The sequence below is a fragment of the Chelonoidis abingdonii genome, chromosome 6 (genome assembly GCF_003597395.2).
Source record: "Chelonoidis abingdonii isolate Lonesome George chromosome 6, CheloAbing_2.0, whole genome shotgun sequence".
Classification (NCBI taxonomy): Eukaryota; Metazoa; Chordata; order Testudines; family Testudinidae; genus Chelonoidis; species Chelonoidis abingdonii.
The window spans coordinates 121,569,779-121,587,693 of NC_133774.1; the positions used below are offsets into that span (position 1 = coordinate 121,569,779).

Here is a 17,915-nt window from a genome sequence, read left to right on the forward strand (position 1 = left end):
CTTTTGCAAATCTCTGCCTGTAACTCTACTGTATGGTAATAAGGAGAATTTTCCCAACCTATTATGTAGACAGGCTATTCTAAACCTACAGTAAACACAGCTGACTCTGTTTGCACTTCCCAGGGAATTAAAGCCATTCTTGCCGAGAGCTATGAGCGCATCCACCGCAGTAACCTGGTAGGAATGGGAGTGATTCCCCTGCAGTATCTGCCCGGAGAGGATGCTGAGAGTTTAGGTCTCACAGGACGGGAACGTTACACAATTGTCATTCCTGAAGAACTTACACCAAGGATGAAAGTCCAGATCAAGGTAATCAGGAGCCTGTGGGTTGGATTTTCAAAAGCACCCTGGAGTTAGCAACTCCGACTCACTCTCTCTCCTTCCAGCATTCTTGGTCCTGACCCTGCTATGGTGTATGAGAGACTGCGTGGCAAAGAATGAAGTCCATAAAGTGTACTTCATGCAACTACTCAGTACTGATGCAGTCCACTGAATCTTAAGTTTGACTTCCTCCACCCGTATAGATTGTATACTTCGCACAATGCAGCCAGTGCCATGTAATAGTGACATACAGCTAAACTGTAAGCATTAATACACTAGGGCCAAACAAATGGTGAGCACATTTTTAGATGAGATTTCATAAAGGGCCGCACCCCTTTTGTCATAGTGTAGAGTTCAAAGTAGTCAACAATAAGTCTAGTTATGTTTAAGTGATATGGGTAGGAGACTGGTTAATTAAACGAAAAAATACTGCAAGGGAAGAATTATGAATCCCAGTGCATCGCTTAATGCATTTGAAACATAGATATCTCTCTCTGAATCCACAATGTGTGCACCTCATTGAAATGCTTAGCTTGGACAGTTTTTAGTACAGAAAGTGATTAACCCTTTTTTCCCTGGTGCCCTATCCTCTCTGTGCCAACACCACAGAAACTGAGACTGCAGAAAAGTTAATGGAATTAATATTTTTGCCATGTTACTGAAGCCAAGAATTTAGAAAATAAAAACATGAAGAATTAACCACTTTAAGGGATACAAACTTTCATGCTCCAAGACATAAATAAACCATTTTTTTACTAGATTCAGGTAGAAATTTTATCTGGAGATTAAGTTATTCCATACCTGAGTTACTGGGTTTTGTAGTGGGCTCTGACCAGAGTCAGGTAAGATACTGGACTAGGTAGACCACTGATCTGACTCTAGCACTTCTGCACATTACTGGTCACTTAATGTTTCTTATTGCTAAAGCATGGCTTCCAGCTGTATGTGGGAAATAATCCTCCTTTCACTAGCAGATCCTGTTGCACTTGGCACACCTGCAGATCTTAGTCACTCAAATAGCACAATGTACTCAGTTAATGTTCTCTCTCTAATCCCCACAGCTGGATACTGGGAAAACCTTCCAAGCCATCATGAGGTTTGACACTGATGTAGAGCTCACTTATTTCCGCAGCGGTGGCATCCTGAACTACATGATCCGTAAAATGGCGTCCTAATTAAAGCAACAGCAAGCAACGGTCCAGTTAGAAACCTGCCTTTGATGGCCACATGCGAATGCCCAATAATCACGGAACTTAGACGTCTAAACCATGAAATCAGTTGTTTCCTTGTGGACTGTATTACCCAGGGGCTTGTTTACAAAGGTAGAATGTGTTCAGTTTCCTGACACATTTATTTTTCCCAATTAAATACCTGTATTATTTTTTGTATGGTGACTAGATTGACTATTCTAGTGTGGGGCGATGCAGAAAGTGGATCTGTAAACACTGCCAAAGCCTGTTCTGTAACAAGTGGTGATTTGTACACGGTGCAATTCGTTTGATGACGTCTGTCAGTCCGATACAGTACTGTACTCATTTCAGTTTCCCAGAAACTGACAGGGTACACTGGGATTTTTAACCCTCTTCCTACCCCTCCCCCCAATCTGCATTAAGTGTCAGAGGTTGGCGTTTTCCTATTTAAACAGCATTTGATCAGAATGCCTCTTTGAGAGGCTAATGCTGAAATTAGTAAATTGTTTAGCTCACTCTTAATCACAAAATGTGAATTATCTTCCTTTAAGAACATCTTCTCTAAGCACTAGGTTTCGTTGGGACAGTGGACCTTTTGGGGGACAAATTTCTAAGAGATTAAAATCTATTTTCAAAAAAGTTTGACCATAGCATTGGACTTTCTTTGCACACTGACTTATCTTCAGCAAGAGGGCGATTAGTATGTTCAAGAAGTACAGTTTAATCATGTGGTTCTTTAATGATAAACATCCAGCCTACAAAAAACTACAAGTAAGAAGTAACTACTGCTATTACAGAAATACTGCGACATTTTGTAATGCTAATATTGCTAGAAGAATATTGTTTGTGGCTCTTTAAAGACTCCACATTTTGGTTCTAAATAAGCATCTAATACCTACACACAGTAATGAGCTGCCAAAATCTTAGGAACCAGTTCCCTACCGAGTCTTTGGCGGCACAGCTCCGCCAGGTGAAGGACCCGCTGCCGAAGACTACTAGGGAACCTCCCAGTGAGTACACCTCCCACCCATGTCCTGCCCCCAACTGTCCCCCTCAGAAACTGCAACCCATAACACCTCCCCCTCCCCCCGCTCCTTGTCCCTGACCACTCCTTCCCGAGACCCCCACCCCTAACCCGGGTCCTGGCCACCGGTCCAGGGGGCTCTGCATTTTAATTTAATTTTAAGTGAAGCTTCTTAAACATTTTAAAAACCTTATTTACTTTACATACAACATTAGTTTAGTTATATGTTATAGACTTATAGAAAGAGACCTTCTAAAAACATTAAAATGTATTACTGACATGTGAAACCTTAAATTAGAGTGAATAAATGAAGACTCGGCACAGCACTTCTGAAAGATTGCCAACCCCTGCTCTAAATTCAGAAAGTTGAAACTCTTTTAACCCTGACTTTGGTTCCTTCACAGTAAGGAACTGATCTGCCTTGTATTTCACCTGTAAACAACTCTATATCCTAGCATAAATGAAGTCTGGAGGTGAACTGAAGTTTAAGATTTAATGAGATCAGGCTACATAAAGTGCAACATGAACAAACAGCAACAAAAAACAGATAAATCCAGTCAGTGCAAAACACATGCAACTTCAACTGTTCACTGGTAGAATGCCACCTAAATATCTACAAGTTTTAGCTAATAAGTTGGATTAGACATTCAAATGTGTTTCTTCACACACTCCACAAACTTTTTTGCAGAGATGAAGACTTAACTAAGCATGCAGTCAGAATACAAATTAGGGAGTGCTCAAACTAGTCTAGTGAAGGTGACATGTATACTCTCTCTTCGATATTTAACAATGCCAGTCTGTTTAGGTAAAACGAGCAAAAAGTCCTATCAACCAGGGCATGAAATACAGTAATTCCTAGAGCGTTATTAGTCCTCGTCCACTTAGAACTGAGTACAAAATAAGGTCTTCAGAATTGCCAATGAAAGACGACAGAGCCCCCTTTAAGCAAGTGCTGCTATTTGCCCATTCTGCATATAATCTATTTGACACCTGAGTTAAGAACATGCATTTGTGTACCTGGAACTAGCTCACCTAGTTGGGTGGTGGTGAATCAGTTGTTAGTTACTCTGTGCTGGACATTTCATTAATGTCAAATTCCCTCATTGTGAAATCCACCTCTCTCCATTTCCGGAAAACTGCGAGTTTACTAGTTGTAACATCCTTCACCACAAAGCTTTCAATTTTGATCACGGGGAGGTCATCGAATGCCTTGTACCTCACTGTGATTCCCCAGTCATGCTGGCACTTGGAGACCCGGCAGTACATTTTGCATTTCTTCTCAAAGTGGTCATAGCGGCTTGGTTTCTTGTGAGGCTTTGTTAGAAAACGTTCCCGAAACAGGGCATCTAAGACTGTGTGGTGAGATTTCTAAAATGACAGTAAAAATATTAGATGCAGCTTAATACCAGAAATTTATCACAATTTCTAAATTCTTAAGTTTCCATTTGTTGGCCTTCATACACTGATTTTACACAACTACCAAGGGAGTTCTGCCTCTGTCACTTGGTTTAAACTACAAGAACAATTCTTCTATACAAAATGGTTTGATTTGCAGTAGCACTTCTGGAAAAGGAAATTTCCTTACAAAAAAAAGTAATGGAGATGAAAATGTCACTCACCCCCCTTCTTACAGGAAAATTGTAAAACCAAATGTAATTTGCAAGGAGTGGTGAAGTCTCAGCTAAGAATTTGTGACAATGTATTTGAGTCGACTCTTATACATCTCCTATTACAACCTCAGCTCTAATTAAATCTTTCCTTGTGTGGTACTACAATGCACAGCTGTCCTTACAAGGGGAAGGATGATTTTTAAAGGACTGTGTTCCATAGTCCCTAAAGTCAGTTACTTCCTCACTGGGGAGCTGGATGGAAACTCCAGGGAGTTTCCAGCTGCAAGACTCCACCTTTATGGTACTGAGGGGAAGAGGGGGAGGTGTTAGTCCCCTACAGAACCATAGAGACAGGAAGTTCAGAGCCAGAACCCTGTTTCTCGTTGCTGCTTCCTACCCCTACACCTCTCTGCTACTGGAACAAACATAAACCGAGACACAGCTAGTGCCCATCTGTGATTTCTTAGTGCTAAAGCATGTAAAGCTGGGTGGCGCAAGTCAGTTGAGAGTTTTTTAAACAAGGAGCAGTAGGTCACCAAGCAGTGGGGACTCTGGCAGAGCGCAGCTTGGAAACCATCCGTTTTCAGCACATGAAATATCCCAGGCATGGGAAACCCAACATCAATGCTTAGATTTTCCTGATGTCAAGGAAAAACGCTCTCCTATTGCAGCGCTGCCCAGCTGACTTTCCCAACCTCAGTGGGTGGGAGCAGAGCATGACTGAGACCCTTGAGTCATCATAGACAGCCCCATGAAAACATGTGAATAATGCCCGGCAGCAGTTCTAAAAAAGCAAAACATACACTACACCACCTAAGGAATGAGAAGGAAAATAATCCTGAAAAGGATAGTGCTACTCCATAACGCAATGATACACGTCTTCTCCTGGAATGCTGTGCTCTGCTATGGGTGATGAAAGTCAGCTGAGGGCTAGAGACACTTCCATAGGAGGCGTGACTGAGAAGATCACAACTGTTCATTTTAGCGAGGAGATGAAGAAGGAAGCACTATGATAGGGCTATACAAAATATTGAATAGTTAGAGACAGTAAATAACGCACCCGTATATAGCATCTGTCATGATAGAAGAACAAGGGGGAACCCAATGAAACTGAAAGGTAATGCAGTTAAGGGATTTCTCCATCCACCCCCCCCACCCCCCAATGCATAACCAGCCACTGGAAATCATCAACTCAGTGCTAACCTGCAGCAAAGAGCTTAGCAGGATTTTTTAAAAGTAACCTCTGGGTGGAAAGTGAACATCCAGTTACATTAAATATTCAGGCACCATGTATATTGTAGATGTACAATATGAACGTGTGGTTATAAAGGTGGGTGGTTTGTTTAGATATCAATACCTATTTCCTGTTTGTCTACATTAACCAATCAATGGATCATGCTTGAGGATAAACATACATAAAGTAGGATAAAAAATCTAAACCACTGTTTCTGAGTGTAAGTTAAATGTTAACAGCCTGGGCTTAGGACGAAATTTCTCCTATGTGCTGTTGTTCCATAATTGTACATTACACTGATTCTTGCACTTTTCATTGCAATATTTGGCACTGTCCACAGGATGACTCACAGGTGTGATGTGTCACTAAAGCTCCTATGTCCCATTCTGCATCAACCTGGTCACTTTAATTTCCACATCAAATGCAACCCTAAAATTGGACTGGTAAGGCTCAACTGGTAACGAACTATTTGCACAGCATAACAGTCACAGATTCCTAAAACTATACGCTTACCTCTATTACCCTGATGTCTTCTGTATTACAGGCATATGCTCTGCACTTCCCACAGAGCAATTGTCTATTGCCCTCGAGGGGCTTTTGTTTTATTTCTCTCTTTCTGGAATCTCGCAGTGTCTTTTCCTTGTTTTGCAGGTCATGTATCTATAAACCAAAGCATTAGAAACAAAGGGATATTATGATCTTCAAAGAAACACCAAGGGCCAGAGGCTCAGCTGATGCCGATCTGTGTAGCGACAGTGAAGTCAATGGAGCTATGCTGATTTATACCAGCTGTAGACCTGGTCCTGAAAATGGTGGTGGTTGTGGAATTCAAGCTCCTTTTTGCTATTCCTTATGAAAATGTGACTCAGTCTCTCAGGTCTAATAACTCTCCCCAAAGGACCCCACCCCTCTTCTTTTCAGAATTGCAAACTCCAGTTATCCCCATGTATTTTGCAATTCTTACGCATCTATGACGGGCAGCCTGACATCCAATTCTTGAACAAAAGTCTCTTTTTAGCAGAAATATGAAGCCAGCACCTGTCTGAGAGGGTCACTGATGAGTGAAGAGCATCGGGGGTAGGGGGGGGAGGGAGAGTTTACTTCCAAGCACGCTCAGGACAGATTTTTGTGATGTCAGAGCCCTGAGGCTCTGACATCACAGCGCTCACTACAATGCAATACAATCTCATAGGCCCAGATTCTCATCAGCTGTAAAGCCACATGGCCCCACAGACAACGTTCAACACCTGCTACTTTTCATCTCTGCGGTAGTTGCAGTTAAACAGTGGTCAATGTTAATTTTGGCATTGAAGGGGACAGAGCTTTGCTGATTGACTCCAGCTAAAAGTCTGGCTCAGACACCACTAGTGGGACAATTTGTACGAAGGAGAGCACATCTCTGACCTCTACCCTGGAGACTTTTTCAGTTTTAAAATAGGAGAGATACTCCCAACATACTTCTAAAGCTTGTGGTTTATATGAATGTCAAATATTGTCTGGATTAGGCTGCCCTGCAGCACACCTAAAACACCAGTCCAGTGCCTGTGAGGATGCAAGGGAATGGCATAATCACGCAAACCATTCAAAGAGCCGTCCCCCTGCAGTCCCAACCTGCTCACCAGTGGGGCTTTGAAATTTCCCAGAATCCACTGCTTCAGGGAGCTGTGAAATCAGTAGCCAAAGGCTACTGCAACTGAAACAGGACATTGCTAGTGTAGACCTAGCAAATCTGGAATGGTTCAGAACATGAATTAGAACACCTAATGTGGACACAATTACCTACTTGGGCTTAAACTGGTTTCTGTCATCAACTCAGAAATTTTTTCAGAGCTAATAAGCCCACCCACAGCCCTATGCAGAGATGCTAAAAATATAATAAGCATGTCCATCTATTGCTATGCGAACACCCACTTTGACCACCAGTGCTTCACAGCTACTATTGGGGTGAAACAGCAGCACTACCCAATGGATTAGCACATAGAGGGGGAAATGTATCCCGGCCCTCGCTGCACAGTTCAGCACAAGGCCTCAAGCTTTGTGTGTGCACAGAGTGAATATGTGATGCAGTGACAATGGCCAATTTAGGTTCGGTCTCTGATTTGGACCATGCAGAATGGCAGCGGGTGGACCCACCTTCCTTCCGAACTTTTCCTCATCCCACTCCTGCAGCTGCTTGATGGCCTTGTTCATCATCTCCTCCTTATAGATGTTGTTTCTCTCATTCTCAGCCACTTCACTTTTGCTTGTCACAAGGATGCACTTGCTGTCTTTTGCCCTTCCGCGACCTGGGGGGTGACAGGTAGCCCTTTCATAATGCTCTATAGCGAACAGAGCAAAAGCACTGACAGACTGTGCCCTGAAGCCTGGGTCTCAATGCAGGCATAAAGACATTGGAAATATTATGCTTCTGCATGGTTCCTCATGTGGTTCTTGCCCATTCCCAAGCTGAAGCAACTACACATGCTTAGAAAAGTCTCCCAATTAAAATTCACTGGGCCCAGACCCTCTTAATCTGAACAAGCATCCAAAAACATACACATTCTATGAAGTTTTGAAGTTACAAAGACCCCACCCTATTTCGTATGGGTTCTCTCTGTCTGTACTGTGTTACACATCGGCGCATGAGGCCTTCAGGGGTGATTGGCTCAGACAGTTTGTGGCCAGCAACCACTGTATATTGTCCCACTGGTTTCTTTTAGAAAGCTCCGTAAGGCTAGATGAGGAACAAGACTGAGATGAACATCCATTAGTTTTCTGTCCCGCTGTTGCATTCCCACCAAAATGAAAACTGATAGTTAACAGTAGGAAATACAATTAGGGGAAGGATTGTCTCTTCACTATGTATTTTTTCAGTGCCCAGCATAATGCAGCCCTGATCTCAGCTGGGGTCTGGTTCTACTGGGATACAAACTAATAAATAATAAATAGTAATTCATAAGATTCCCATGTTGTCCTATGCTTTTAAAAAGGGGGTTTGGTAGAACTAACCATTACTCACATGTAGTTTGAGTTCCAAAAATTTGAAGGAGTTAATCTGCCCAACTTCTTTTTCAGGTATTTACAACAGCACTTGTAGCAAGAGAGCTTTTTCCCTCAACACTTTTGGGGTAATTATTTAATACAAAAATTAGTAACAATCAAACTACGACATTGAGTGTCTGCTATAAACCCCAAAAGCCAGGAGCTCACTCAATGAAAGGTCAATTTAAAATGAGAAAAATAATCATTTCACAACAGTATTGAATTTCATAGCCTGACTATGTGCTCAGATCACAAAATTAAACATTGCAGCAGAATTTTTAAAAGGGCTGGGTAATTTTATGACCATTTTTCCCTTTTGTAGCTGAAAGGGAAACCCACATTTAGAATAGGAGCCTCTATCCCCCTCTAGTGGCTGGCCTATATAATGGCCTCAGCATTGGTAGGGCAACTCCCACCTTTTCATGTTCTCTGTATGTGTACGTATCTAGCTCCTTACTTATCTGTTCTATGCATCTGATGAAGTGGGCTGTAGCCCACAAAAGCTTATGCTCAAATAAATTTGTTAGTCTCTAAGGTGCCACAAGTACTCCTGTTCTTATAGTGGTTTATGAGCACCACATTCTTTGCATTAATAGTGTCTTTTAGCTTACACAGTAGACACTTGTTTCTAAACCCAGGAGTCCCAGGTTCAAGCCACACTTCCAATAACCCACCTGAGGGCACTATGTTACACAAGTTTAAGGACAGATTGTGCCCATATGCAAAGAACTGCGTAGAGGGGCCAAGCAACTATGTGAGACTCCCTTAATGGAGTTTCTTCTGAATTCTCCATGGGGGCATATTTTGCAGAATTTCCAATTGTACTTGCTGTTAAATTGTTCTTCTGTGCATATTTCTATTTACTTGCATGCACAAATGCACACTTAAGACATGTTCCTTGAATGTGTAACACCATCGTGTGATGTGTATAGTTTACTCTCACACACACACTCTCTTTCTCTCTCTCTAATCTAATCAACGGCTCTTCCCTCCTGTGACAAACTGACATCAAGACTTCCCTGACCCTTCATTCAGCTGAAAGCACTCAGAGTGAGAGAGAAATTAGAGTAAGATACACACACACACACACAAGGCCAAAAGTAAACATGACAGCCAGTCAGAGGGGCTGACGGGGTATTTTCTAGACCTATACCATATTCACATGATAGTAGTTTCTTAAGCTCTAGTGACACATACCTCGGACTTGGATCATTTTGGTGACATTGCCAGAGTATTCATAGAGGAGAACCAGGTTGCACTGAGCAATATCAATCCCTTCATCTGCAACAGCTGTAGTTATTAGTATCTTACTGTCGCCGTTGGTTTTGAACGAGTCCAGTACGCCCTTTTGATTTGAAAGTGTCATCCCTACAGTACAAAAAGTCAGAATACAATGCACGGTGAGATGCTGAAAAATTCCAAAATCAGATACTACACATATTATCCTTGCAGTCAGTACCGAAAGTCAGTCTGTTTGCTCTGGAGACTGTGAAAGAAATGCCTCACATCAGGATACACAGCTGACTGCTTGAGGACTAGAAAGCTGCACAATATCTAACAAACAGGGACTCTTGTTAAGGTGTCACACTGTGAATCACTTTGGCAAGCAACATTTTACACTTCCTCCAGTGTGTTTGAAGCTGTCCTTTTAAAAACTGGTTTGTTTTAATGAGATCCTGTTCTCTGGCTAATTTAAACCACTAAGATATTCTCAAAATAAGTCAGATTTCCTCTGTTGGTGCAGTCAAGTTTTTAAACATGTGTTTACCTCCAACCACAGGGAAACTCTGAGCCACACATGAGGCAGGGAACACCCACTGCATCGCTCTGAGTAAAGAGGATGAGGGATTTTTTTAAAATTATCTAGCAGAATTGCATAACAGAGCATTGTTGCTAATGCACCTAGAGTTTTAACCAGAGGTTTTGGCAGGAAAAGCAGGAGTCTGTTTAGTTGTGGTAAAATCTCCTGTACATTTCATATCCCTCCCTAATATTGATGAAGGAATTGTAGTATTGACTTGGGCATTTGCTTGTCGGCCTGTCCTGGAACATGGAGATTGACTACAGAGATAATGCAATAATTTAAGTGGTCTGGGAACACATGGTATAACAACTTACTTCCCTCAGTGCAAACTCCCATACCTGTCTGCTGGTTTCTTTTGCTACGCCCCATCAACGCATCCGGTTTTAGGTAGCTGAGTGTAGGATTTTCATCAATCCATTTCTTCAAAGCCTATAAAGCAAGATACCTATTAGAAACCATTTCCAAACTCTTGGTCGCAGAAAGGGATGCGAGGAGCTCCTGGCCTGTGCAATAAGCACAGCCCAAGCAGGCTACTAAGCTACCCTATATTTATTTTCTAGCTGCCCCTTTTTAGTAGCGTTGGAGAGAGAAGGTCTTACAGACACTAGAGCTCTTCTGGTAACAAAGAGAAGGGTGCGGGTCTCTGGCTTTAGGCGGTATTCTTCATTCAGGATGAAAGTGAGCTCCTCCAGTTTGGGATTCTCATTCAGTTCATCTGCTGAGGCCTCTCTCAGTTCCTGTTGTTTAGCTGGAAGAAAACGTTGACCTAATCAGTTTGCAGTTAGCATTATCCATTCCAGCAAACAGCAAGCTGGTCCACATCTAGCAGCCAAAGATCAAGTGACTTGCCCTTGCACTTCTTTAAAAATTCTTAACTGTTCTCTTAAAAACCAAAAAGAAAAAAAAAGTTTTATATGTGTAACCACGTCCCTATGGAGCTATTTCTGAATCACTTGCATTTTAAAGCTGAAATCATAGCAGCATAGCCCCTGAGCAGGCATCTAAACCAGAAAATTGCTTTAACCCCCCGCCCCCATCTATCTGAAAGACAAATATTGATTCTACTGGCTCTTGACTGACTGAGGGCTTAGTGTGTGGCCAGCCAGGCTGTGAATCTACAGTGCCCTAGCTTGCCAGGCAGTAACTTGCCATGTAGAGAAACCCCGAAGTTTGATCCTTCAATTGGCTCTGTATAGGCAGACCCTGCATCCATGTGAATCCTCACAGGTCTCAATGGGAATTACTCTGCACAGGCAGTTGCAGGATCAGAGCCTAATTTAGTACACTTGATTTCTTAATCAGCTGTTGTCAAATTCAGGGCTACACTGTTGCATTAAACCACAGCCCCTTGAGGCACTGCTGCAATACTTGCAGGAGTGCTGGGGTTAGCATGAGCCCAAGTAACACAGCGCACAGCACGTGCCCCTTCCCCAGCTATGTCCTACCCCTGCTCTTCCCTCTGAAATTGCTAGCACTCATGATTCCCTCCTCTCTTCCCCAGGCTCCCAGTTCTCATGTAAAACAGCAGGAAAGTGAGAGTCTTTATCTGCTAGCCACTGACCTATATAAGACAATAGGAGTCTATTGCAGCTTACAGCTCAGGTTATTACTTCTTTAGCTCAGGGGGTAGAAGCTCATGGTTTTAGCACTGAAGGTCCCAAGTTCAGCCCCCCTATGATAAGCCAGGACATTCGTCCACTGGGAGCACAGGGCAAGTCTCCATTAACTTTCAAGTGTTTTCCTGGGCTGGACACAGATAGGTACTCAAAGCTAGTTTCATGCAAACAACTGGCTTGGAAGGTGTGGACCCCAACTGTTGCAGCCTCTAAACATGGATAAAAGTAAGAGGAGAAGCAAGTTGGACCACCTTAAACAATTCCTCTCCCCCTGCCTAGTGCTTGCACCTTTCAGATGGGCTGCAGGAAGTACCTTCAAAGTTCGCTGTTAACTGTTGATCTATCTCATCAAATCCTCCACTTCTAATGTCATTGAAAAACTCAGTCAAATAAGCCAATGCATCCTGAGTCCGTGCATCTTCGTTAATGATGAGGGCATCATTGTATTTCTGTTTAGAGAGATGAATATATTTTTAAAGCACTCATTTCTCACACCAAATGCTTATCAGTAATGGAGGGAGGGAGGGAAACCCAGTGAATTTTACTAAAATAAGCTTCTGCATTTGAAATACTTGTTACTTCTACAGTAGCACAGGAAAACAGTGATTGCAAGCAGTATCTGCTGAACAGTATAGTTTTTAGTAAGCATTCAAGACACAGCTCAGATGTGGGGTGCTAAAACTGCGTTTGCTCCTTTCAAACAAGTATACGTTTGCACTCTCCGCTAAAATAGACTGAGAAAAATCCACTAATTTATTTTTCAGTCTGTGAATTTCTGAAGCCTGATTCCAATCTCAATCTGATTATTCAAACCTCTGTTTGAATGTAAGCCAGATGGGAATCGGGGCCCTGATATAGCCACAAATACTGGCCCTGATCCTACAGAATTTACACACGTTTCAGGGTTGAGTTCAGTGCACTCATTGAGGTGCCGAAAGCACAGCACCTACATAATGCCACTGTTAGTAATCACCCTGTAATTTATATTCTTATGACTTATGGGAGGTTTATTTTCAGAATGTTTGTAGTTCTATCCCCCAATGTTTAATTTCTGCAGTATTCTAAAGCCCTTAAGAAAACAAACTATTTGATCATTTCACATGACATTTATTAGAACGCATCCCATCCTTTCGACCTATAGAGCTTAGTAACATTGAAAACTATTTTGTATGAAAGACAACACTTTTATTTTGTGTAACATTTTATAAGAAAGATGACAATCACCAGTTCCCACGTGCCACAGGTGATTAGCCACAGGTTTCCCCAGTGTGCTCCAGTCCTTTGCACATTACCCTGAAGCACAAATAATTCAATCAAGACCTTGAATCGGATCCATAGCTGGTATAAATTGTTATAGCTCCTTGGCTTTAGTAAAAACAACAAGGAGTCCTTCTGGCACCTAAGAGACTAACCAATTTATTTGGGCATAAGCTTTTGTGGGCTAAAACCCACAATTTACACTGCTGAGGATCTGACTCAAGGTTTTTTGCATTCCTTCTGCAGTAAAGCCAGTGGAACTATGCCAATCTGTACTGCTGAGAGTCTGGCCCATTGCATCATCCCGTAACTACTACAAAGATAAGAGCACCCAGAAATCTGGGAACTGTGTAGGGTCCTATTCAGCTTCTAATTGGAGGCATCTGCACTACTGTGAACATGACTGATCCCTCTGTACATGCAATAGGAGAGGGCATTTACTTACCCGTAGGTGTTCAGTGTAAATAAAGAGAGCTCTACAAATCCTCTCTTCATCCTTATCCGGCAGTTGCAACACGCTGCACTTCTTCTGAGTGTCAACAATCCACTGTTCATAGCACTGCGTTCCGAAACTTTTACTCTTGATGTGGGACAACACATCTGGTGCAGAAAGAGGCAGCAAGCATCACTACATCTTATTGAGTAACTAACAGCCAGAACAAGATACAGGGCACCGTACAGAAATACTAAAAGAACATAAAGGTTGCAGAGACAAGTGCTCAGAAGTTAGGAAATGCCAGAATTAACCCTTTGTAACATTTGTGTGTATGCACTGTATCACCGGCTTTAATTACATCATCACATCCTATTTTCTCCACAGGACCCTTGCCTCATTCAATGGATAGCGTTCACTGAAGGAACAGCTAGTCAGTATTTAATTTTATCCTCATTATTCAATGGGTGGCTTATGTCGTAGGGTGGATTTTTCAAACCTCTGAGCAACGCAGTTATACCAAGAGAAGTTGCTAATGTAGACTTGATTTCCTCCTGGGTTTTTCTGTTGAGCTCATCACTAGAATATCCAAGTGCTTTGCAAACACTTGGTTTAACTTCACAACTTTGCTGCGATGTGGGGGGACGGTATTATCCCCATTTTACACATGGGGAACTGAATCACAGAGAGATTACAGTCACAAATAGCCTTGAACTGGGTAACCAGAAGTAGTGGCTATGTCTACACTGGTGCTTTCATCATTAAAACTTGTGTCACTTAGGGGTATGAAAAAACAACGCCAAAAGTTTTAATGATGAAAAGCACCAGTGTGGATTGTGCTTCATTGGCGCAGGAGTGATGCTCCTGCCGACCAAGCTACTGCCCTTTGTTGTGGGTGGCTTTATTTTGTCTCTGGGAGAGCTCTCTCCCAACGATAAAGAGCGACTACACCTCACAACTTACAATGGCGTGGCTGCAGCAGCACTGGCACAGCCACATCTTTTTCAGGTGCGGTGTGTAGACATAGCCCAAGACTCCTAGGACCTGATTTTTCAGAATACTTAGCATTTTGTAGCACTAGTTATTCAAAACTGAGCTCTCATCGATGTCATTTGCTGCTGTGAGCACTCAGCACTTCTGAGGGAAGGGACAGCTCAGTGGTTTGAGCACTGGCCTACTAAACCCACCATTGTGAGCCCAATACTTGGGGAGGGGGCATTTAGGGAACTGTGATAAAAAACTGTCTGGGGATTGGTCCTGCTTTGAACAGGGGGTGGGACTAGATGACCTCCTGAAGTCCATTTCAACCCTGATATTCTATGATAAATCAAACCTCAATGACACAATTCAAGGCCCCACATGAAAAGTTTGATTTAAGTTATTTGCCCAGCCAGGAACTCTGGCAGAGGCAGGCATAGAATCCAATTTCTAAGGTAGCATTCAACTATCTCAGCCATGAACCCACCCTCTAGTCCTGCAATCCCCTGCCTTATTCACCACACCCCTTCCAAATTCTGCAACAAATGAGACTGAGGTTCTACAGACAGCAGCCTCCTTTGCTACACAACCCTGGCTCATTCTCTGTCAGTCTCTCTGTGTCATAGTTCCCCCTCTGTAAAATTTATCTTCACAAGGGTCATCATGATACACTGAAGACTACGAGGTGCTCATATGTGACAGTAAGGGAGGGGGCATATAAACACCTAAGATAGGTAATTGGGAAGAGGAGACCAAGGGAACAGTAGGGAGACGCAACACATGACATCAAATATAGGCAAGACAGCGCCATATAGAATCTCAAAGGACAAAGAGGCTAAACTTAATTCACACAGGAAGCCAGTGACCGAACTGGAGGAGCATAAGAGACCATGTGTGTGTCAGAGTAGCAGGAGAGGAAGATAAGTTTCAGCTGCAGTTTTAGATAGACTGGAGAAGGGGGAAGCACAGAGACAGGAAAAGATGCTGCTGCAATAGTCAAGGTAAGATATGCCCAAGGCCTCATTATGTGATCCTTTAGCGTAGGCTCATTCTATAGGAAATATCTAGAGAAATACCACATACCAGAACATTCTCTGTAGGAAAAACAACAAAGAAAAAACTGTATTCTAAAGAAAGCTCTAATATTTTTACTTACAATTATTTGACAGTTTCACGACCTATACACTCAGACTAGGCAATATGGTTTCATGGCATGCCAAATGATTGGTGATGTTACAAATTAAGACAGCTTGAATGATAAGCAAAAAGCTTGTTTTCCATGTGCAACCTATTTCTTCTGAGATATTAGAAAAGAGAAAATGGAAGGAAAAGAAAAGGTAAAATAAAAAGGGGAAAGGAAGCTGAAGGAATGAATGCTGCTGCAGTAAGTAAGAGTTGTTCATTATTGATATAGTCTAAAAATGAATACCTAGTTCTCTCCCCTGGTCTGCATTCAGTGTAATCTTACCTATTGGGTAAATCTTGCTTGCCAGGGCCTCAGTTTCAGACATCAGGACTGAGATAATGTCCATAAAGTGGTTTTTGGGGCGCTTCCCGACTAGTCTGAAAGCTAGAGTCACACGAAGGAACCACAAAGTGATCAGCAAAATATCACAAACCAAAGCTGATGAACTAAAACATTTCCAGGCCCTCTATCAACCAACACGACAAACTGTTACATGGAGCCTGGACCGAAGAACACTGGGCCTGGCTGTTCTTTGCTAACATCCTTTGTGGCTGCGTCTTTGGTCCTTGGAAGGGCCAAGTCTGGCCTAGCTAAATGCCTTTATCAGCAGAGTTACAGGGTTATACATGCACAGAAAGAGAGGATCCCTAGCTCCATGCAGGCAAAATTCTACGGGCAAGATCAGTGCAGAAAGAATTGATTTTCACCATTTCAGGTTCACTATTCACAATGTACTATTATGTTATCTGTTACTTGATCAATACTATACTGCACATGCACCTACAAAAAGCAAACCTAGGAAATGATAGGGGAAACAGAGCCCTTCAGCTTAGGAAATTCCCATCTAACATCCACCTAATGCATTTCAGTCCATTCCTCTTCCTTTATTTCCTTTCATGCAACTCTCAGTAAAGGCTCGGTTACAACAGTCACAGCGCAGCGTTTCCTAGGGGCTCAACAAGGCGCTTGATGGGAGCACAATGGAATCACACAGCCCTACAGGGAGCATCAGGAGACGTTCTGTCTCAGGAGAGCACAACACTTCTAAAAGGCTTGGGCATCCAGAGGCAGAGCACCCCTGGCACACAGATCACTACCTGGCATGCGGCTGGCCAGATCCATGGCTCAAGTCTATGACAGACACTGATGCACAGTCCAGCCGCCTTTGGGTGCCCGTGGGGAGTACGACTTCTCTGCCCCGGCACTAGAGGAGCACACAGACTGCCATTCTATCTAGCCCTTACTCAGGCCACGTACACTGGGCAAGGCTCCTTTTGTGCTCTCCTTCTGCCCGCTCTTAGCGACCACCTAGGAGGCAGGCAGGATTTTACCTTGGAATTTAACAGTCATGCTTCCGTACAAATGAGCTATCCCGGGCAATATTGGTTAACACTATGAATTCTCACACACACACACACACACACACAGAGAAAATCTGAACTTAAAACACTGGTTCCACAGTTAAAAGTTCCAACTCCCCTATTTCCAAATTTCACAACTGACTCAATTCTTCACTAAGATCACAGAAATCCATTTATTTTATAAAAAAAAAAATCTTACATTCTAGAAGCAGCACTGTACATATTCCTTCCCCACGCAACTCACAGGCAGGCAAACGAAATGGGAAGTGGAGACAGTCCAACTTAATCATATACTCCAAACTCTAATCTTTTACACAGCACATGCATATTTAATAGAAATAGCCCTAAACCAAAACCTGCATCCAAACAGGAATGCTCAAGATTTGGATCTAAATTCTGTAGCTAGAACTTATCTTTAAGTAATTCTGAGATAGGCACTAGAATTTTCTGACAGATTAACATGTGTTTCCCTCCCTTCAGATATTAAATATGACCATGCACCAACATTTATCTTTACAAAGTTACCTCAGATGAGAGTGGATCTCGGACTGAAAAATTTCTCAAGAAAATGGGACATAAACAGGATTACACATTACATTTAATGTTTTGGCACTATGTTTTCGAACCCTGAAGATATACAAGAAACAAAAAGATAGATCAAGTTTAGCTTCACTCTCACTTCAGGCCTGATCGAGCAAAGCACAAGCATGTGAGTAGTGTGCTTAAAATTAAGCATGTGGGCAAGTGTTTTGCTGGATGAGGCCCTTACAGAGGTTTTGGACTTGTGCAACTCCACTAATCTAAAAGAGGGTATTTCCAATTTACAGCAGTTTATGTGAGAGGAACATTAGGCCCACCAGAACTTCAGCCCCGATTCAGG

The 17,915-nt window shown here is 42.5% G+C and overlaps 2 protein-coding genes across 4 annotated transcripts in view; one reads left to right on the forward strand and one right to left on the reverse strand.

The window, feature by feature from the left end:
• ACO1 (aconitase 1) overlaps positions 1-1,779 on the forward strand; it is a 46,026-nt gene extending 44,247 nt beyond the window's left edge. For both annotated transcript variants that reach the window (XM_032787447.2, XM_032787449.2), the window contains exons 20-21: positions 124-309; positions 1,383-1,779. In XM_032787447.2, the coding sequence (XP_032643338.1) occupies positions 124-309; positions 1,383-1,496 (300 nt within the window). In that variant the 3' untranslated portion in view covers positions 1,497-1,779. The remainder of the gene's footprint in view (positions 1-123; positions 310-1,382) is intronic.
• The window catches only part of RIGI (RNA sensor RIG-I), a 41,356-nt gene that overhangs the window by 5,071 nt on the left and 18,370 nt on the right, over positions 1-17,915 (reverse strand). The window contains exons 10-18 of one of the 2 annotated variants that reach the window (XM_032787445.2): positions 15,957-16,058; positions 13,523-13,677; positions 12,134-12,269; positions 10,804-10,952; positions 10,543-10,633; positions 9,598-9,768; positions 7,513-7,664; positions 5,893-6,039; positions 3,568-3,903 (exon numbers count right to left, since the gene is read on the reverse strand). In XM_032787445.2, coding sequence (XP_032643336.1) covers positions 3,598-3,903; positions 5,893-6,039; positions 7,513-7,664; positions 9,598-9,768; positions 10,543-10,633; positions 10,804-10,952; positions 12,134-12,269; positions 13,523-13,677; positions 15,957-16,058 — 1,409 coding nt within the window. In that variant the 3' untranslated portion in view covers positions 3,568-3,597. Of the gene's footprint in view, positions 1-3,014; positions 3,904-5,892; positions 6,040-7,512; positions 7,665-9,597; positions 9,769-10,542; positions 10,634-10,803; positions 10,953-12,133; positions 12,270-13,522; positions 13,678-15,956; positions 16,059-17,915 lie in introns of those variants that run through there. The other variant, XM_032787444.2, reaches the window with a different exon arrangement.